This window comes from Mytilus californianus, unplaced genomic scaffold, assembly GCF_021869535.1.
Source record: "Mytilus californianus isolate M0D057914Y unplaced genomic scaffold, xbMytCali1.0.p SCAF_8, whole genome shotgun sequence".
NCBI classification, from domain to species: domain Eukaryota; kingdom Metazoa; phylum Mollusca; class Bivalvia; order Mytilida; family Mytilidae; genus Mytilus; species Mytilus californianus.
Window position 1 is genome coordinate 67,267,626 of NW_026262734.1, and position 22,362 is coordinate 67,289,987.

General features: G+C 31.9%; 2 protein-coding genes across 2 annotated transcripts in view; both read left to right on the forward strand.

The window, feature by feature from the left end:
- LOC127711029 (probable E3 ubiquitin-protein ligase HECTD4) overlaps window positions 1–22,362 on the forward strand; it is an 81,167-nt gene that overhangs the window by 14,757 nt on the left and 44,048 nt on the right. Inside the window, exons 13-24 of the mRNA XM_052216973.1 lie at window positions 297–417; window positions 1,352–1,474; window positions 3,297–3,353; window positions 3,857–4,078; window positions 6,190–6,299; window positions 7,217–7,418; window positions 7,973–8,092; window positions 9,974–10,078; window positions 10,947–11,110; window positions 11,389–11,565; window positions 12,549–12,735; window positions 21,259–21,363. Coding sequence (XP_052072933.1) covers window positions 297–417; window positions 1,352–1,474; window positions 3,297–3,353; window positions 3,857–4,078; window positions 6,190–6,299; window positions 7,217–7,418; window positions 7,973–8,092; window positions 9,974–10,078; window positions 10,947–11,110; window positions 11,389–11,565; window positions 12,549–12,735; window positions 21,259–21,363 — 1,693 coding nt within the window. The remainder of the gene's footprint in view (window positions 1–296; window positions 418–1,351; window positions 1,475–3,296; window positions 3,354–3,856; window positions 4,079–6,189; window positions 6,300–7,216; window positions 7,419–7,972; window positions 8,093–9,973; window positions 10,079–10,946; window positions 11,111–11,388; window positions 11,566–12,548; window positions 12,736–21,258; window positions 21,364–22,362) is intronic.
- On the forward strand, window positions 15,872–17,860 carry LOC127711035 (uncharacterized). The gene is made up of 2 exons (XM_052216981.1): window positions 15,872–16,303; window positions 16,874–17,860. Exons 1-2 carry the CDS (start codon window positions 16,219–16,221, stop codon window positions 17,386–17,388), a joined length of 600 nt encoding a protein of 199 aa, XP_052072941.1. The 5' UTR covers window positions 15,872–16,218; the 3' UTR covers window positions 17,389–17,860.

Genomic DNA, 22,362 nt, shown 5'->3' on the forward strand with positions numbered 1-22,362 from the left:
TCAAGAAATGGGTCTTATAAGCGAGTAACTGTGTTCACATTTTGACCTGAAAACCTTAATCTGTCACAAAAGACTAAATGCAAGCAGGGCAAGTGCTATATGTAAGATGAAAATAAGTATACTCTTTACCATACATATTTGAATATACATGTATGTTATACAGGCCAATTTAAAGGAAAAGTGCATCACTTTTCCACTCAACTCAATTATATAAAAAATCTAACATTCATTTTTGATAGTCTGTTTTCTTTGCATCTTTACATTTCAATAATTTTACTTCAATTTTTATTTTGTAGTTTTAATGATGAAACTGTTAACTTGATACTAAAGATAGCAGTAAAGGAGTCATGTGAATTACTGAAGGAATCAGTTACCATAGGGAAAAACCAGTTTGAAGAACTACAAGCTCGAGTTCCTGTAATATTTTAAACAGAAAATGTCAGAAATATCTAAGAGAATCAGTTTTTAGGATTGATAAACATAAAATTGGGAGCTTCCTAATTTTTTCATAAATTTTCTTGAAACAGAGTTAAAAATGACTTTCAAATTCAATTTAAAAGCAAAGGTCACTGTACATGTTTTAGAGCAATATTGAATTCAAAAATAAAAAGTTTATAAAGACCATATTGGGAAAAATTCTTCAGGAATTAGGAAAACAAATCTCTTCCATATTTGGACTATAAATTAGATCATTTGTTTTGGGGGGAATGAAAATAAAAATGTGGGTAACTGTTCTTGTTTTTTATACTTTTTTTTGGTATTTTACAAACTATTGTGAAATTTGGTTAATTTGCAGTAATTTATCTCCCCCTGATATGGATATGTTTGTGATAATGTTGTCTCCTCTGGCAGAATTACTTCATTATATTTCGTTAAAATATCTTTAAGACAGATGAATTGTTTCAAGCCAATAAATTCACTAAGAAAATAATATCAAATTCTCAGATTTTTCCAAAACGTTGTTATATTTTAAAATCATTGATAAAATGAAAGCTTTTTATCCTGTCCCATTTTATTCTGTTTTTGTTGATGTAATTTTAAGTCCAGGCCAAGGTTGTTCTTTTTAACCCTTTTTTGAAATGACTATGTTATTATAAACAAATGTAATTCTAGAAAGTCATACATTTTCCTCTTGGTCTGATATTATAATAATGATAATAATAATCCATCTGTGATTGGAAGTGTAATCTATTATGCTAAATGTTTTTTGAAGAATGTTACTCCCAGAAGTAACAATAATTATCATATTAGAAATAAAACATTAAGCTTGTCAGAAAAAAGAGTTGTGCATTTATTTTATTTGTTTTAAAAAATCATCTGAATAGTATAGAACAAGTGATATGTTTTGTAGGTTGCCTCGTCTTGTTTGAGGTATATGATGTCACTTCAGTCGTTTTTGTTGAGGGAAGCCATATTGTACAAGTCTAAAACAGATTCAGAAGATTCTACAAAACATGATAATACAGTATTAAAAGTAAGAAAGTTTTTAGCCCTTGAGTACAATTGTTTAGAGGAGGGATAAGTTTTAGTCAGAAGGCACCTCTATTAATATTTAATATGTAGTAGATAGTTGTAAAAATTCTGCCTAAAGAAATCAAGGTCATAATATTTTATTTATTGGGAATGAAACCAGTCTAAATTTTCCCTCAATTGCATTTTAGTTGTTAATATCGAGAGAAGTAGCTTACAAGACACAATCCTCTTATTACAAATGAAAATTTGGGGTTCCTCAATATTAAAAAACAACAGAAAACAAAATTACTCATTTCAATTTTCAAGAAATTTGGTTTTCGTTTGTCTTTCTTGATACTTTTTCTACAACTGGTGTTAAATTAACTGGGTACTGATCAACTTTAGTGATAAACTGAAATTATTGCAGTAAAACACATGGCCGATATTCAAATGCATGTAGATTATGAGTTTTTCTGCAGGTAAATATCATGAAACATAAGCGATATTCCATTAGAATCAATACGGTAGGGTATACAAGGATGTTTCATTTTTATACCCCACGAAACGAGTTGCGGAGGGTATAATGTTTTTGACCCGTCCGTCCGTCTGTCTGTCTGTCCGTCCGTCAGTCCGTCAGTCCTGTTTCTTGTCATCGCAACTCCTCTCAAACCACACAACAGAATTTCACGAAACCTTTTTAGATAATAAGGACATACTATGTAGATGTGCATATTGACAGGAAATTATGATTCAATTTTTTTTTCTGATACAATTTTTTTTCTTACACTTATTTTATTTCTCCAATGACAATGTGGGGACGTGGGGTATGTGAGCACGCTCACTAAGGTTCTTTCATTGGACATGGTTCATGAGTCATGTATGGTTATATGTCTATTTTATGTACTGTGGATTCATTATTATGCATGTGATACCAATTTTCATGGATTTCGTGGGTATGAGCAAACCTTGGATTTAAACAAATAGCAATTTTTCTATAGACTTGTATGCAGACCCTTGAAAAACTACAATATATTATATCCATGAAAATACAATTTTTTCTCCAATCCACTAAAAATTGGTACCCATGGGAATAAATGATTCCACAGTATGTAAAATAAGTCAAAGAATGTTGATTGGTTGTATGTGGGGTTTTGATCACACTAGTTTAAACTGGATATCACCGTGTCAAATTTTTTGAAATAACATAACTGTGAAACAAGATTTTCTATTTACGTCTCACTTAGGTTTTGCAATTTCCACCTGTCATTAATGGCAGGTGGCAGAGAGTGAGCAAAACTTCTAGATGTTCCCTGGTTTCCATACTTTGGGGGGCCTCAGTGGCCGAGTGGTCTAAGTAGTTGAACTAGCCAGTCAACAATGAGGTTGTGAGTTCGAATCCCGCACTGTACAGGTGCACTCAACTCCAATCTTAATTGACTAGGATTGTAAGTTTTCCTACCAAAGGTTGATGGTTCTCTCTGGGCACTCTGGCTTCCTCCACTTATAAAAACTGACCGCCACGAAATAGCACAATAGTGTTGAAAGTGGCGTTAAACACCAATCAATCCATACTATGGAGTGGAATGGATATTTTTTTGTTGTTGACTAACTAGTAAAACTAATAAAGAAATATTATTTTATGTGTTCATCATTACTATAAAAAAAAGAAGTTTAACTAGAATAATATTGAGTATCACATCATGATATATATATATAATAAGTATTGAATTCATTTTATAAATTTTTTAAAAATGTCAACATATTTTATTCTTACAGGTCTTAATAATACTGTTATAATTATACAATATAAACTCATTAATTTTTTTGTGTTTTGCTTTTAATAGGAATTACAAATATCCATAATGAATCTGGCTTCCAAAGTATTTAGAGGTTCTTACCAGGTAAGTATTGATAAAATCATGATAGCCTTCTATAAGGAAGTTATAAATATGGTATGCATTGTATGTTTCACAATATTACAATCAATACAGTTAGAAAAACAAGCATTAAAATTTCTCTGATAACTAATTTGAATAAGTCTGCTGACCGTGAATGTATCCTCAAGGAGATTGTATTTTATATAATTCAGGTAAAATGTGGAATTCTAATGCAAAACTTTAACATTCATTTTAATTGGATAATGCCACAAATTACAGGACATAAATTCCATGAGTGATGATCTAACATGGAGAGTGCAAGGGCAGTCTAATGAAATTGATTTTGAAATGTATAATTTAATTGTGTTTTTTTCCTATTGCATTAGAATTGAAATAATGGTATTGGTATTAGAAGATTTGCAGATACCAGTTTATTTTGTGATTTCAATAACATTAATCAGAATAGAAAGAACTTTCTGAACTTTACAGTTGAAGTGCACAATATTGAATTCTTTTGTTTTTATCAGGTTTTAGAAGCGTTATTAGACACATGTAGTATAGTAATATCAAAACATAAAGAGGACTTAGAATATTGGTTACAAGGATTAGAAAGATTGGCTAAAGCCACAGTGTTGGGACATCTACTTCCTGTCCTACTGACAGCCATGACACATCCTAACTTACGATGTCTACAATTTGGTGATAATCTGATGTCACAGCTTGTACACCTTGTTGTTTTAACCAGTCAGGTAAGATTTCATATCTTCCACCAAGGAAACTCTGTAACTGTTAATCTGTTCATGTAAACCAATAAATTTTTCTTGATGATTTATTTCTACGACTTCCATGAATATGTAAAACTTTGATCTTCCATTTTACATGTATAAATCATCAGAAAAGTAAGAAAATTAAAAAAATAACTTGTTGTATAGTCAGTTTGAAAGAGATAAATGCCAAATTAGTTGATTATCTGTTTACTCAGACATATTTTGTCTTATGTGGTCAATAGTTTTGTGGACGTGCCACAATCTGTGTGTATTGTTTTGACAAACATAATAAAGGATGGTACTTCTCACTGAAGACAACTTCGAGCTTGTCTGTCATTCATGATATACATTCAATCTTTTGATAAACATATCACAAAAGTTTTTCTAGCATTATATTTTCCTCACAATTTTCCTTCCTTAATTCCAAACTTGAGCTACAATCTTCAGTTTTATTCTAAAATTGCCTATCTCACAAAACAATTTCATTTACTTCACTATGAAGTAAACAGATGATGAAAGTATATGATAATTCTAAGATTTTGTCCTGTTTGGGAAGCAAAGGTGTTACTGGATTCTCTGGTTTATGTTCTCCATATCACAACTTTCTTCACCAGTCTTTTAAGATGGAAAATTTTAGACCATATTATTTCCATGTCCTTTTGCTGTGAAACATGCTGTGAATTCATTTATTTTCGTGGTAACCAATTTTTATACAACCGCAAAATTTTTTTGCGGTCATATATTGGTATCACGTTGTCGTCATCGTCAACGTCGTCCAAAGACATTTGGTTTCTGGACAATAACTTTAGTAAATGTAAATAGAATGAAATTTAAACACAAGGTTTATAACCACAAAAGGAAGGTTGGGATTGATTTTGGGGGTTATAGTCCTAACAGTTTAGGAATTAGGGGCCAAAAAGGGGCCCAAATAAGCATTTTTCTAGTTTCCAGACAATAACTTGTGGAACGGTGTATGGATCTATCTGAAATTATACCACAAGTTTCCATACCACAAAGGGATGGTTAAGATTGGCTTTGGGGGGTTATGGATCAAACCGTTTAGGAATTAGGGGCAAAAAAGGGGGAAAAACAAGGGTTTCTTGGTTAATGGGCAATTCAAAAAAAGTACAATGTTATGTTTGGATTACCTCTCTTACACTTTTTTTAAATTATGTATAAAGAAATGTTGTATTGTCTTGAGGTGATAAGCTGTCAATTTATTTTTAGAATTTACTATTTAAAAATGCTGATTAAGGAATATTAGTTTTAACCATGATAATGTATGTCATTTTCTATTTTAAGACTTTTATGATGTATTTAAATGGGTAATTATGGTTGCAAACGCCATTGGAAATTTGAATTGAGATTATGACCATATCTTGAGGGAAAGAATTTTTTTTTTGGAAAAAGGGGGGTTAAAAAGAAATTGTGAGGGTGGGACACAATTTTTTCCATTTCAGATTTTAGAAATTAAAAAGAAAATTTCTTCAAATATTTTGTTTTTTGGGAAAAAAAGGGGGGTGTAAATTTTTTTTTTTTTTTTTTTTGGGGGGGGGGTCAATTCGCAACAGCATAGTGTATTGCACAAAAGCAAAAAAAAAGGAGGTAAATTTTTTTTTGGGGGGAGGGAGTGGGGTCAATTCGCAACAGCATAGTGTATTGCACAAAAGCAAAAAATTGAATATAAATTCAAATCATATAACCAATGCTAAGTTTTTTTACTACAGTTATTCTGTGTCAGAAACTTATTATGTGTCAAATATTTATTTACAATCCAAATTCAGATATGTATTGTGTCAATATGTGTCCATTTTTGCCCCAACTGTTCAGGGTTGGACCTCTGCAGTCATATCCAGCTGCCCTGGAAGAAGCAATTTATTGTGGATTGAGGAAAAATTGTTTTTCATGATTTTTTTAAAGTCTGCCTTCAAGTCGAAAATTGGTACTCCATGAACAATAATTATCTACAGTATGTGAAGTACAGTTCTTTGTGTATATGTTGTTAAACTGTTTTAACCTCTGCAGAATTCTTTTGTAGACCAGCACTCATGAAATATGATGCATTTATTAATATTTTATCTTGTTAATATCAGGCTGCTCTGTTGTTGAAAAGTCAAGTCCAAGCAGTACAACAGGAGATATTTGAAAAAGATGCTGATATAGATGTAGCAGAGCTGATTGGTCAGGCTGTCAATTTAGAAAAGTAGGTTATGTAAATATTTTATTGAAATAGTTCGTTTGCACTTATCCAGAGTCAAGCTCCTTTGTAGAAAATTTTAAATTTAAAGGGTTTCAGGAGGTAACATTAGTTTATTTTTGAAAATTATATTTCTAATCAAAATTTTTGGAGATAATTTTGAAAGGAGGTGGTATGATGAAAGCCATTATTTGGTCCCTGAAATTTCAAAAAAAGGAATATTACTCAATCCTTTCAAATTAATGTTAATCTACATGATAAATGAACAGATTAATATAATCTGGACTCTTAAGTGCAGAAAGTTCACTTGTGATGTTAAAAACATGTTGAAATTGACGTATTTTGACCAAAATTACCATTTTACACATAGTTTTTGGACAAAATTGATATGAGCAACAGCCATACCCGATAAAAAAAAATTTACACACTTTTTAAAACTCTGTGTAAAATACATTTTGTAGCAATATGTCTTTTGGGGTAGTGCTGTTGTATATATCTAAACATTAATGACAAGATAACAAAATATGGCAGTTTTGTGCTAAATTCAAGAAGTTGGTAGCTGTACAAATAAAGGTTGGAGAGCTTAGTAAGAATGATGGGAACATGTATGTCTTGCCAGAGATTAATTCAACTTTTTTGCATTGGTTAAATATCTAACAATAGATTATAAGAAATTTTTTTCCATATCAATCCTGGTATCATCCCCTGACTCTATAAGCCATTGACTTGCACCAGGGGTTAATATGGGAGTCCAGGATGATATGAGGGGGCGTAGGATAAAGGACATGGTGTAATCTATTAATATTTAACAGTTTAGAAAAAATGTTTGAAAGAAATGGGCTTATGTCTATTGTCTCTTTTTATATTCATGATATTTAAGACTTATCCTTATTTAATTTTAATTGTTTGTTTTTAATAACTAGTTGTGATCTGAAAGAGAAAGAAGAGGAAGGATTCCTTGCTGGACTTAAGATCCCTGCCCCCTGGTCTTCAGGGAAGGCTATAGAGAGTATACATCCTGTCAGGGACAATTACAAGTTGAAGGAGAGTGTGCATATCCCCGGGGCAAGGTGCCTGTACCTTAGATTTGACCCCAGATGTGCCTCACAATATGATTATGATAAGGTAAAAAGGCCTTCTGACATGTGTAGTCAATATGTACATTGCAATAATTTAATCAGGCATCAGATTTTGTGGATAAGGTTTCATAATAAATGTGCTTGGCAATATGATTAGCTTATGTTTTTCTTTAATTTAATAAATTTGTTAATAAGATGCATGTAGTATGATTGTCAATTATCAATTATGGATATGAATCTACCAATTACTATATATTTCCTCATCATGCTGATACTATTGATGTTTTTGTTATATTAAATTTTAGGAGCAAACCTATTTAACCTATCAAATTGGAACGTACAATAATAACATTACAATTAGGAAACAAATAGCACTGACCTGAAAATACTTGAAAAGGGACATTTAGTTCAAAATGGAAGTTTAACTGAAAAATACATTATATTTTCATAGATGTTATTTTCTCAGCTTGTGCTTTGTGTATGACAATCCTCAAATTGATTAACACTTAAATTCTTTTGATCTTTATGGTTTTTTTTTCTGTTATGTTCTGTACACAGTTCAAACTTTCAATATACCTTTAGCTGATATTTATTTTGTAGTTAGTACTGTATGCTGGCCCAACCACAAACTCCAAGAAGGTAGCTGAGTATGGTGGTAATACATATGGATTTGGCAGCCGTAGTGTTCTGGGATCAGGATGGCCGAAAGATCTTGTCAAAGTACTTGACCTCACCATTTATTTTACATTTTAGCCATATTTATTGGAATCCAAAAATTATCTATTTTCTCAGCAGCTACATGTAATAGCTTCTTTATATATTGCACCTAGCATCATTTAGTTATTCCATAGCATCATTTAGTTATTCCACAGTGTCATTTAGTTTTTCCATAGCATCATTTAGTTATTCCATAGCGTCATTTAGTTATTCCATAGCGTCATTTAGTTATTCCATACCTTGTGATACACTTCTAGCATACCTTTTCAACTGACCTGGATCCTGCCGGTGTGACCCGAGATTTTCACAATTCTGAGGGGTCACCCGGAACATCCGCCGGGTGACCAAATAACCCGGGAATTCAGAAAATAACCCGTTTTCACCCAGATTCCTTAACCTTCAGACTGATTAGATATAAAGTGATTTCAATGAAATACCGGCAAATTGGTAATTCTTCCTGGACAAGAAGTTCAACTAGCTGTGTAAACTCAGCTCAATTGACCCATTTCAGTGCATGGCTTCACTTGACAGCTTTGGTGTCAAACACACTGTTAATTAACACCAATTACCTTAGCTTTAGGTCGTAAATAATTTGTGTATTTCAAAGTTGTTTTAAAAACAATTTGAGTTACTTCCCCTTTTTTGTCAATTTACAATATACTCCTTAAACTTATGTTTTTTTTTTGTAAAAAGATTAAATCTAAAATGAATTGAATGCACAAACATATCAGAATAATACTTTTACTTATTGTTTTACCTTCTGCTTACCCTTCCGGAGCACCTGAGATCACCCCCAGTTTTTGGTGGGGTTCGTGTTGCTTAGTCTTTAGTTTTCTATGTTGTGTCATCTGTACTATTATTTGTCTGTTTGTCTTTTTATTTTTGGCCATGGCGTTGTCAGTTTGTTTTCGATCTATGAGTTTGACTGTCCTTCTGGTATCTTTCGTCCCTCTTTTAGAACATTTAAAAAATAAAAATTTTGAAAATTACTTTTTTCATCCAAACCTCCTTTAATTGTTTAACTTTATTTTATTATACTCTAATATCAACATATGATATGTCATACTGTTTAAAAGCTGCACAAATGTATGAGAAGAAAACACAAAATGGCACATTGTATGTCATGGAATGATTAAGAACAGGAATTAAGGCAATGTTACACAAATCTATCAGTGGCCTTCAGGTGCAATGAAATAATAATATGTACAATTTTGAATTACTTAACCATGTGGACATGTTTTGGAAACTTTGATATAAATTATAAGAAAAATGTCCCATAAATACTGAAATTCAGCTCGAAAAGTTTGTACGCATTATGACCTGAGATTTCATTCTTCTATGCAGGTCATCACCTGCATTTTCATTGTCATAGGTTGACAGGTATGTTCTAGTTCATTACATGTTTTACTTCCTCTTTACAAAAACTTACTTCTCTTAAATGTTACATATGTGTAGAAATCATTAATATCTTATTTTTCTATTTGACAATCATCCTGAATATGCATAAAATATTTATCACTGGATGTTCATCAAACAGCAAAAACATTGACGGAGGGTATAATTTGTGAGCAATATCTAACAGAACATTTTGTTTGTACTGAACAAATATATGATATTCATTTCTATAATTACTGCAGATTTTTGAAGGAAAATATCTATTTATCATCAAAAATAGAATCCAATTTAACTTGTCTAAAAAAAACAACCTTGGAAACGTATATATAGGCATTTTGAAGGCAATAAACCTTGTCTAAATAGAAATTTGAAAGGCAAGAAGTCTGTCAAGTTTTAAATGTTTAAAAAAGAAATTTATATATTGAAATAGGTAAACTTTGTAAACATGTAAATCTGACTGATGAACTCACTTTACAACATTATTTGCAGGTTGAAGGAGATACAGTCACATTTTCTTTTGAGATGAGAAGTGGTAGAGAGCATAACACACCTGACAAGGCCATGTGGGGTTTTATGTGTACTGTCAGGGCTCAGGTAAGGCAAAATAAATATTTAAAAATTACACAGAACACCATATTAAAACATATAGGGGTGTTTGTAAATTGAAAAAAAAATGTGCACTGTCAAGACTCGTTCAATTACTTGGAATGAAAGAGATCATAATACACCAGACAAGAGATGTATTCATACAGTCATGTTTCAGATTTACAGAAATGTGTGTAGACAGTTGGGGACAAGACCATATGGTGAAATATGTGTCCTATCAAAGCTCCATTCCTCCTTCTGCCAGTCCCCATTCCCTTTAAAAACAACACACTAACAAACAAAAATAAAAAAATAGAAATTATAGAACAAGCTGGACAAAGCAAAATAACCAACAACATATTAAAGGCTAATATGGAATGGACTACCACACAAAATGCGTAAAGCTCAAAATACTTACACTTTTAAACAAAGTATCAAGAAGTACTTAACACAGTCCTGATAAGATTATGTTTTCTACAATGTATTTGTATATTTTTTTTTTACTTTTATTTGATTTTTTTGACTACATGTACATCTTGAACAGCTTTATATCTTATCATGTTAATAATATTACATTGAACTACTTGACTGTAAATTAACTATGTGTAAATATCTGTTTTTGATTGTATTGTAATTTGTATGTGAGGGCCTCAGGGAAGATTAGTTTATTGTAACATGTGTAACTAACTGTGTTTACCCTCTTTAAATAAAGAGGTTTATATATAATAAAATGGAGTATTGGTGGCCATGTGGTCTGATTAGTTGCTCAACATCAACTTAAGGATACTTTTCAATTATCTTCTCAACAGTTGGTGAAAAAAATTACTAAAATATTGAATTGAAAGTGTCAAAATATTATATTATATATATTTTTCAGGAATCTACAGAAGAGGTATCCATTGGTCTTCCTTTCTTAGCAGATTTAGCTCTAGGATTATCAGTACTGGCCTGTACAATGCTACAACTATTATATGAAGGACCAAATAAATCTAAAGAAGAAACCAGTTGTACACATTTGCTCAGATCTAAATTATTACAAAGGTTTTTACATTTGTTATCTTTGTAAGCTTGTTTGTATATTTAAAAATCAGATATAGATAAAATATGATAAAGAGAAAGAGCCTTGTAGCCAAAGTAAAATATTTTTAAACTGTTACTTCTTTGTATCCGGATATACCCTTTTATTTTATTTGTTTACTAACAATTATCTGTCTGATACTAAAAATAAGAAATAGTCACCGGTTGAAGAGATAAATAAAAGGCATATCATTAAGTACTCTTAAATTCTTTCTAAAGCTGTTTTTTTTTTTCTGTAACAGATGTGTATGGCAGTCAGATACAGGGAAACCTATCCCAGGATTCTCACCTGATTCTTCACACGACATCACCATTCTAGACGACACATCTCTACCCAGAATCAAGCTGCCATCTGATGTTATACAGAACTTGCGGAAACTTTGCCATAGGCCAACACAAACACTCAGGCCAAGTATAAGGTAAGATACATGTAGATCTAATATCTGTAAAATAGTGGTGCTTTATGTACCGTTACACTAGGTTGTCACAGCTGATGTGAACTTGAGAAAACTCTGCCAGAGGCCCACACACACTCAGACCAAGAATAAGATAAGATATCTAATGTCTGTTAAATGGTGCTTTATGTACCGGTACACTAGGTTGTTACAGCTTATGTTATACAGAACTTGAGAAAACTCTGCCAGAGGCCCACACACACACACTTACCAAGTATAAGGTAAGATAGATCTAATGACTGTAAAATAATGGTTCTTTGTGTAGTCTAGGTTGTTACAACTGAACTTTTTGTATGTGTACAAAGTGAATAAAATTTAAGTTTGCTTAATTATGGTACCATGAATTCCAAGCCAATGTAGAAACAAACTGGTAAAACATGTTTTCCAATAATTATTATACCCCATGCAAATTTTTGGGTCGGTTATAATGATTTTGACCCGTCCGTTCGTCCATCTGTCCGTCCGTTCATCAATCCTTCAGTCCTGTTCTTGTCATCGCAACTCCTCTGAAACCACACAACAGAATTTCATGAAACTTTGTAGATAATAAGGACATACTATGTAGATGTGCATATCGACAGGAAATTATGATTCAATTTTTTTTCCAGGAGTTATGCCCCTTTGAACTTATTGGCCTCAATATACTACTGCAACAGTTTGTCATTGCAACTCCTCTGAAACCATACAACAGAATTTCATGAAACTTTATAGATAATAAGGACGTACTATGTAGATGTGCATATCCACAAGAAATTTTTATCAATTGACTTTTGTAGGAGTTTTGAGTCTGTGACACTTAGGCATCTCGTTAGATTTTGTTTGCTCAGTGTCAATGTGGGGGCGTGGTGTATGTGAGCATTTGTTTAAAAAGTCTGAAATAGTTCAGCAACTGGGTACAGCTGAGAAGCAAATTTCAGTGGAATAAATTATTATTATTATACTTTCAGAGAAGTTATTCAACCAGACATACTTGAAGAAAGAGTTATCTCTACAGTTATAAAACATCTATCTCTGACTGAAATTGTTCATAAACTACCTTCTGCTGAAAACCAAAACCCTGAGGAATTCTCATTGCTACAGTCCGTTCTACAAGAAGTTTATAAAAGATTGGATGCTCTGATTAGACAGTTACAGGTACAGTTAATCATGTCCAGTTTGACCCACAGAAAAGTTTAAAAGGGTCAACGGTCATTAAATATTATAGAAACACTCAATAGCCATGTAAATGTATTGCATCCAAAGAAAGGACCTTGAACAGTTGATAAATTAAGTGTTTGTAAATTCAAAATTTAAGTTTTGTCACAATATTATTGATTTTAAAGTTTTTTACTTGTATCATTCTGTTCAAATTGAATGAACAACTGGCATAAGCACTGAACATCGTAATGTTTTGAGCAGATGATGATCACTTAATAGTTGCAAATATATGTAAGTGACCATTTGCAAGAGGGTACACACAGTTATAGTATAGAACAGTTTTATAACAGATGTATCAGGATATGAAGATTATAGACCTAAAAACTTAATTGTATCAGTTAAGGTTAGGTTATCCCAACAGGTTCTACATCAGATCATGTATCATAATGTTCAAATGAATTTAATAGCTGACTGCATCACTTCATACTTAAAAAAATGAATGATCCATGGTGATATTGTTTTTCATTATATCTTCTTTCTGAAACAAAATTAACATTCTATTTAGCAATAGAAAAATAAGGAGATGTGGTATGATTGCCAAATGAGACAACTATCCACCAAAGTTCAAATGAAGTGGATGTAAGCAATTATAGGCAGGGATGGGGTAATCGTAATCTGTAATCGTAATCGATTGTAATTGATTACATTTTTTTAAGTAATCGACAGTAATCTGTAATCAACAACATTTTCGATTACATGTAATCGTAATTTAATCGATTACAGCAAAAATTATGATGTAATCATCGATTACTTTTCGATTACATATCGATTACTTTAGTAATATAGTTTGAAATAAAACCTAGTTTAAATGAAAATAGACAACTGCATGTATTGATCAGTTTAAAGTACTGATAAAATAGAATGTATCTATATTACTTGAGAGTTTATCAAATACCTTATTTAGATCTGTTGTCTCAAGCTGCATTATGATAAACCAGATCTCCTAGGCTAACAAATTTTACTTTATTTCCAGCTTTTGAAATGAATGACTTCCAATGCTTGTCAATAATTTGAGATATTTTTTATTAAACACAAAAATGTTAAAAATAAGAAAATAGAATCAAAATAGGAAAATACATAAATGTACTTGTAGTCCTAGGTTAAGTTCTGTACTATACTAAAGAAGAATGCTTTTATATATGTAATAACATTTTTTAAAGCTTAATTTTCAATTATATTTAGAACTTTAGCTTAGAGTAGATAAACTGTTGATTCATCATAGTGTTATGACATCAAAATTAGGAAAGAATACAAAACATTTTTACAATGAACCAATGCATTGAAAATTTTGTTCAGTAATAAATACGTGTATCCCATTGTGTCACTAAAATGTAAATTGTTTATGATTTTGAAAAGAGAACAAAGAATTCACAAAAACCTTCTTGTTTTTATAATTACTAATCAGATGATCAAAGACCTTTAATCAATGAGATACAGACTATGTTTTGATTTCAATTATGTTTAATTAAATGAGAGATTTAATACATGTTGTTGCCCTTAGGTTATAAATTGTTCGCCATTGGCAATTTTATAACCTGTAATTAGGGGGATTATCCAAACAAAAGGATAAATTCATTCATGTAACTATAAATTATAAATTTCCATCTTTTAAAATTAGTTAAACTGACTCTTCTTCTTTTTAATATATTTTTTTTCATAAGAAACCTCTCATACTCATTATATTCAAATATACCATCCTGTTAAATAAGAGTAAATATCAAAATTAAGTCAGTATGACATCAAAAATGCGCAAACTATGGAGAAAATGACCTACAATATAAAGAAGCAATTGATACAATTGTCGATTTCATTTCAAGAATGTTCTCATGTTTATCATCGCTCACTCAAGAATATTTAAATAGTTTAGATCCTCTCTAAGAGTGTCTATCTAGAAAAACGATTTGAAAACATTTGAAAACAATACTTTAAAAGCTGTTTTTGTAAAGTTCCAAATTACCACTCTAAATAAGTTGTGTGTATAAACATTCTTCAATATTTTATAGCATGTAATTGATAATAATCGAAAAGTAATGTAATTACTTTTGATAAAGTAATCGATTGCAATCGATTACATAAAACATTCAGAGTAATCGATTGCAATCGATTACATAAAACATTCAGAGTAATCGATTGCAATCGATTACATAAAACATTCAGAGTAATCGATTATTAATCGATTGCACAAAAATCCTTCATGTAATCGATTATTAATCGATTACATTTGTCAGTAATTGTGCCCATCCCTGATTATAGGCAACCATGCAGCCTTCAATAATGAAAAAAAAAACATACCCTATAGTCAGCTTTAAAAGGCCCCTAAGGTCCCTACATGAAAAATATGAAACAATTCAATTGAGAAAACTAATGGCCTAATTTATAACAAAATTTTTTTACGAAAAACAAATATGAAAGACATGAACCAACGACAATCACTGAACTACAGGCTCTTGACATGGGACAGGCACATAAAGAATGTTGCAGGGTTAAACATGTTAGATGGTGCCAAACCCACACCCTAACCGGGGACAGTGGTGCAACTGCACAACACAAGAACAAACTATACAAAACAATAAACGAAAAACAAATATGATATACAGCAAAAAACAACAACCACTCAATCACAGCCTCCTGACTTGAGACAAGCTTTACCAAAAAAAAAAGAATTAAAAACTTTTTTTATTCTTTTTAAAAGTCCTTAACTTCTTTTTAAAAATTAAGCTTTGTTTTTTTAAAGGCAGTGCTTTAATGCCTTTCTAGTTGCCGGGTTAATCCTTCCTTCCGCGATATCCAACTTATCTACGTGGGGGGTCATTAGACTCCAAGTAGATCCGGAAATGTTGAATTCTCTCCTCTTCTTATTGCGATATAAAATGTTTTTTGTTTCATTTCATTTACATTGGGAAATAGAGAAACGATCATTGTGTTTTGTTAGTTTTAAAAACTTTTGATATATTAGTATTTTGCATTATAAGCAGTCAACCGATTGACAAACTATTATTTGAATTCCGTGTGGAAAGAGCTCGGGTTAATTTCGAGTGTTATCTGCAATCTAGATGTTTATAAATCATTTCAGTCGTTGATATAATAATTAAAGGTCGACTGAACATGAATTATATTACACAATTTAAAGCGCATTTCTGTTTATGCACGTGAACCCGTCTAACGTTATTTTCGCAGTTATATAAAGTAGCAAATTATCGTTCCTGAATAGGTGGCGCCGTGGTAGCGGATCCTGTTCCTCTTCTTCCGGTTTCTGCACTGTGCAACTATTTCAGTTATATTTTTAATTAACGATGCCAAGTACTTGTTGTTGTGTACCTGGATGTCATTTAAGAGGAGGACATGCATTTCCAAATGACTTAAAAAGAAGGAAAAGTTGGATCAACGCCATGGCCCATACGCAGATTGGACGAGAACACGATGATATCGTGGTGTCCATCTCAATCAGCTGTTGTTTGCAAGGCACGTTTTACTGAAAAAGACTACGTGCAGGAAACTATTCATGGTAAAACTCTATTTTCTTTGTGAAATATATAGTTATATATGTAATCGCCATGCGAATAAACCAAAGTCTGTTTACAACCGCAATTATCGTTTTAGAATAAAAGGGGGTGGGTAATTCAAGACGTCATAATTTTTTGGATTACGATTCAATGTGATCTGTTTGAGATTTTTTGGTGATTGCTACAATTATAATGATTTCTTACAAGAGGTATATCATACTGAGAATTATTTTAGCAGTAATTATGCTAATGTAGTAATGACAGGAATGCATAAGCTATGCCTCATAGACTTTCTTGAAAAATATCAATGACAATGTTAACAGGAACAAAACAATGACATGCTCTCATCTATATTATAGTTATTTAGGTACAAACAATGTACGTTTGTTGCATAAATCTCTCATTGTTTGTCCTTTGGATTTACATAACATACATTGAATCAGGCAAACATAGTTTTATCCAGATTGTAATGAATAAATCTAGTTAATATTTCGCCAGGTAGAACAAAGTATACATTGCTAATGGAAGTTCATTCAATTATAAAAAAACTAATGTTTTATAACCTTTTTCAGGGCGCAAACCCACCATACAGAGACTTAAGTCTACTGCAATTCCCAGCCTATTTTCCTGGACCAAGCAAGAGACTGAATCGTCCGCTAAAAGAAAAATCAGGGCAGTTTCCTGTGAAAACAAAAGAACTAAACTTGATGAATATTGTAGTAGAAATCTAGAGGAAAGTTTTGATTGTAAAGTTGGTTTTCCTGAAGAAGTCATTCATACTGCAGAAAGGATTTATGACTGTCCACCACCAACTGCCGAGCTAATGTTGAGCTTCACAGATGGAATTACGCAAACACCATCAATGCCTATGTTTTCAGCAGAGAATTTTGAAATGAAGACACGTGACACAGCCATGCATTTTTATACCGGTTTAGAGTTGTATACTAAATTTTTATTTGTTTTGACCACACTTGGTCCAGCAGCACATTGTTTGAGATACATATATTTTCAAATTGATAGGGTGTCAGTTGAAAATCAGTTTTTTTATGACTTTGATGAAATTGAGGCATCATACAACCAACTTTGAACTGTCTAGATTCTAGATTGAATCTAGTGTTAAGAATATTGTGTATACATGGATTGTTTTTATGTCTAAACAGTGGTGTGAGGCTAACACTTGGCCATCTAGTGGTTTAGTCAGGTATTTTTCACCATCCAACTTCAAATTAAAGTTTCCTACGACTTGGATTATTATTGACAGCACAGAATATCCCGTGATAAAACCTAAAGCTCCTAGAGCTCAGGCAACCTTTTCATCAAATAAAAACAGAAACACTGAAAATTCTTGAATGTTCGACACCTGGTGGTTTAGTCAACTATGTCTCTATGTCACATAGAGCGAATTATTGGACTTGGCAAAACATACAAAATTCTAATAAATCCTATGCATGGAACTGAAACAAAACTTTCATCTGAAATAACATTTAGTTGTTTTATGTTGTGTAATTTTAGAACTTGTATTGTGCCAAAGGATGCATAAATAAAAGTGATGCAATGAATTTTGTTCTGATATATATATATTTACAATTACATGCACATGTAAATTGTAATGCATATAAAAATAAGGAGATGTGGTATGATATTCAGTGAGTTTATCAAACTAAAGTGCATAAGAAATGGGTTTAAGCAGTTACAGGTGTTACTGTCACCGTACAATCTCCAACAATGAGAAAAACTCGTACCCTGTAAAAAATTTCAGAGATCTTACAACTAAGTTTTGTTGTCTCACCTTGACTTTGGTGAATTCTTTATATCTGTTGATGTAAATATAAAAAAGAAGATGTGGTATGATTGCCAATGAGACAACTCTCCACACATGCACAAGAGACCAAATGACACAGAAATTAACAGCTATAGGTCACAGTACGGCCTTCAACAATGAGCAAAGCCCATACCGCACAGTCAGCTATAAAAGGCCCAGAAATGACAATGTAAAACAATTCAAACAAGAAAACTAACAGCCTATTTTATGTAAAAAAATGAACAAATATAACAAATATGCAACACATAAACAAACGACAACCACTGAATTACACTTTTATAGGCTCCTGACTTGGGACAGGTACATACATGTACATACAGAATGTGGCGGGCTTAAACATGTTAGCGGGATCCCAACCCTCCCCCTAACCTGGGACAGTGGTGTAACAGTACAATATAAGAAAGAATTATAAAAATCAGTTGAAAGAGGCTAAACTCGTCAGATGGATAAATACAAATACAAGTGGACGTGGTCAGGTAGTTGTACATCCAAACAACAAAAAGACACTAAGTACAAATCTGAGAGTACTCGCAGTTACTGATAGCTAGTTCAAAGCCACTAACAACTGATAAAAAAATCTTGCATCTAAGACTAAATTATCAATCTGTAAGCTCCCTTTAGAATTTTATAAATTTTAGATTTTACATTTCTGAGTTATGGGGTTTTATTCATTAAAAAAGGGGGGATTTTCCAGTTTTTGGACAACAACTCAAAAATGCTTTAAGCAGTTCACATGAAACTTTGGTGAATTATTTATAGCTATTGATGTAATCTCCCTATTGATTTTCATAAATTTCAAATATGACATTGAGAAGAAATTGAACTTTATTTGTTTATAGTCTGGCAACAGATTTATTAAGTATTGCACAACAGCACAGTGTATTGCACAACAGCAAGAAATCTTTAATTGAATATAAATTCAATTCATATAACCGATTTCAAGTTCATTGACTACATTTATTCAGAAACTATAATATGTCAAATATTTAATTACAATCCAAATTCAGACCTGTATGAAGCTTGAATATTGTGTCCATTTTTGCCCCAGCTGTTCAGGGTAGTACTTCTGCGGGTGTATCCAGCTGCGCTCAGCGAATCAGTTTATTTCTTAATTAAGAACTCCTTTTTATATGACCGCAAAAAAATGTTTGTGGTCGTATATTGGTATGACGTTGGCGTCGTCGTCCGAAGACACATTAGTTTTCGCACTCTAACTTTAGTTTAAGTGAATGGATCTCAATGAAATTTTAAAATAAGGTTCAATACCACAAAAGGAAAGTGGGGATTGATTTTGGGGGTTATGGTACCAACAGTTAAGGAATTGGGGGCCAAAAAGGGGCCAAAAATAAGCATTTTTGTAACTTCCAGACATAACTTGTGTGTAAGTATATGGATCTCTCTGACATTGTACCACAAGGTTCCATATCACAAAGGGAATGCTGGGATTGATTTTTTGGGGTAATTGCCTCCAAATTTTAGGAATTAGGGGCCAAAAAGGGGCAAAAAACAAGCATTTTTCTAGTTTCATGACAATAACTTGTGTGCAAGTCTATGGATCTCTCTGACATTGTATCACAAGGTTCCATATCACAAAGGGAATGCTGGGATTGAATTTGGGGGTAATTGCCTCCAAATTTTAGGAATTAGGGGCCAAAAAGGGGCAAAAAACAAGCATTTTTCTAGTTTCATGACAATAACTTGTGTGCAAGTCTATGGATCTCTCTGACATTGTATCACAAGGTTCCATATCACAAAGGGAATGCTGGGATTGAATTTGGGGGTAATTGCCTCCAAATTTTAGGAATTAGGGGCCAAAAAGGGGCAAAAAACAAGCATTTTTCTAGTTTCATGGCAATAACTTGTGTGTAAGTGTATGGATCTTTATGAAATTGTACTACAAGGTTCCATATCACAAAGGGAAAGCTGGAATTGAGTTTGGGGGTAATTGCCCTAAAAGTTTAGGAATAAGGGGCCAAAAATAAGCATTTTTCTAGTTTCCAGACAATAACATGACTGTTCAAGTGTATGGATCTCTCTGAAATTGTACTGCAAGGTACCATACCACAAAGGGAATGCTGGGATTGAGTTTTGGGGTGATGAATCATAAGGGGGTTCAAAAAATTTGGGGGGGGGGATTCTTTTTCCTTTTTTTTTCTTTAAAATTTTCCATTTTAAATTGGTTATTTCTGATTTATATATAAAAGCAAATAATAATGATATGGTTTGAATAGGTAAATTAAATTTTTTTAAGTATCTTAGACCACTTTCATTCTGTGTCAGAAACCTATGCTGTGTCAAATATTTAATTACAATCCAAATTCAGTGCTGAATCAAGCTTGAATGTTGTGTTCATACTAGCCCCAACTGTTCAGGGTTCGACCTCTGCGGTCGTATCAAGCTGCGCCCCAGCCGAGCATTTTATTTCATTCATAAATTACTTTATGCTTGGAAATATAATTTTGCTTGGAGTTGAAAGAGTTGACATGTTGCAATGTACATTTACTCTACATAGTTCTATGGTACCAAATCAAAAGTTTATATAAAGAAAGAAGTCAAAGGTTTCCCATCATAGTTTAGTTACATACATCTTTTTTGTACCTGAGGTCGTTGAATATAGATCATTATATAAATAAGGAGATGTGTTATGATTGCCAATGAAAAAACTAAGGATTTTCTTATCCAAGGAATAGATTACCTTAAAATTAGCCGTATTTGGAACAACTTTTTGGAATTTTGGGTCCTCAATACTCTTCAACTTTGTACTTGTTTGGCTTTGTTACTATTTTGATCTGAACGTCACTGATGAGTCTTATGTAGACGAAACACACGTCTGGCGTATTAAATTATAATCCTGGTACCTTTGATAACTAATTTGACTATAAACATAGATAAAAAGGGTACAAACTGGACATAATACTAGTTCATAAACAAGTGAGAACAATCGCCTTCATATAGTGCTCAGAATATGACATTCATAAAACTTATTCAATATCATTAGAGAACTCTAAATCTTAAATACTGAAAGCCACCTCTGATAAGTACACTGTACTATGCAAGATAATGATATAACTGGACTTAAAATACACACAACCTGTAATTAACTGCCTTTACAGCGCTTTCGTGCTTTGATTATAGAGTTTAGCAGGCCAGGAACAACATTGGCATACAGATGTATTAGACCATAGACAGGAAAACACAGAGGATACACCTCCATTTTTCCATGATTATCATTTACAGGAGGTTAGTAGCAAATTCAGAGATAGAAGAACTGATAATTTTGAAAAGCAGGACATGGAATGTAGGGGATGTTGTAAAAAAAAAAATTTGAAGAAAAAAAAATTTTGTAAATAGGAATTCTGTTTTTCATAAAATTTCATTTTTTTTTTTTGTAAAAAATTCACCACAAATTATTTTAAGTTTGAATATTTTGTTTTGTTTAGGAAATATATGAAAAAAGTTTTTCTTTCATTGAAGATTTAAAAAAAAATTATAGAAAATATTTGTTGATTACTTGTATGGGAAACAGCTGATGATTTTTTTTCTATAAATGTTATTAATGGCCTATAGCTAACAAAAGACAATTTAAAAAGTAAAATAACAAAAATACTGAACTCCAAGGAAAATTCTAGACGGAAAATCTCTCACCAAATGACAAAATCAAAAGCTCAAACACATCCAACAAATGGAAAACAACTGTCATATTCCTGACTTGTTACAGACATTTCCTTATGTAGAAAATGTCGTTTAAATTAATAATTGGATGAAATTTTTAAGGAAGCTAAAAACAAATGATTTTTTCCTTTATTGCCAAATTTGAAAATGAACATTTTTTTTGTCATCAAGCAGCCTTAATCTGGCTGAGTTAATTTTATGTTTAAAATAGATTTGCATCTTTCTCTGACAGTAATTACTTGTTAATTTTGAATAAAAAATATCCCAGTATAACTTATGGTGTAGATAACTTTTCTGTGTAATTTGCATTCTTTAACTACAAAGAAATTTTCAAGTTGCTTATAATTATATTTTGATATTTAGATTTTTAGATAAAGTAATTAATTATTTTTTAGCCTAGATATAATTAATTAATTAATAATGTTATGATTTTAATGTGTGAGAAATAGAATTAATTGGGTGTAAAAACCAGAACTGAGTCTCTTGGCAACAATCAAGATCAAATGTATTCACTACTAACAATAATATCAGAAGGAGAGATAATGAATGACATATATTTCACTGTAT

Excerpts from the sequence above, each read along its gene's own strand:
- LOC127711035 (XM_052216981.1), top strand. The coding sequence starts at position 16,219 with ATGATATCGTGGTGTCCATCTCAATCAGCTGTTGTTTGCAAGGCACGT. Across the intron at positions 16,304-16,873 it reads CGTGCAGGAAACTATTCATG|GGCGCAAACCCACCATACAG; the intron begins GTAAAACTCTAT and ends AACCTTTTTCAG.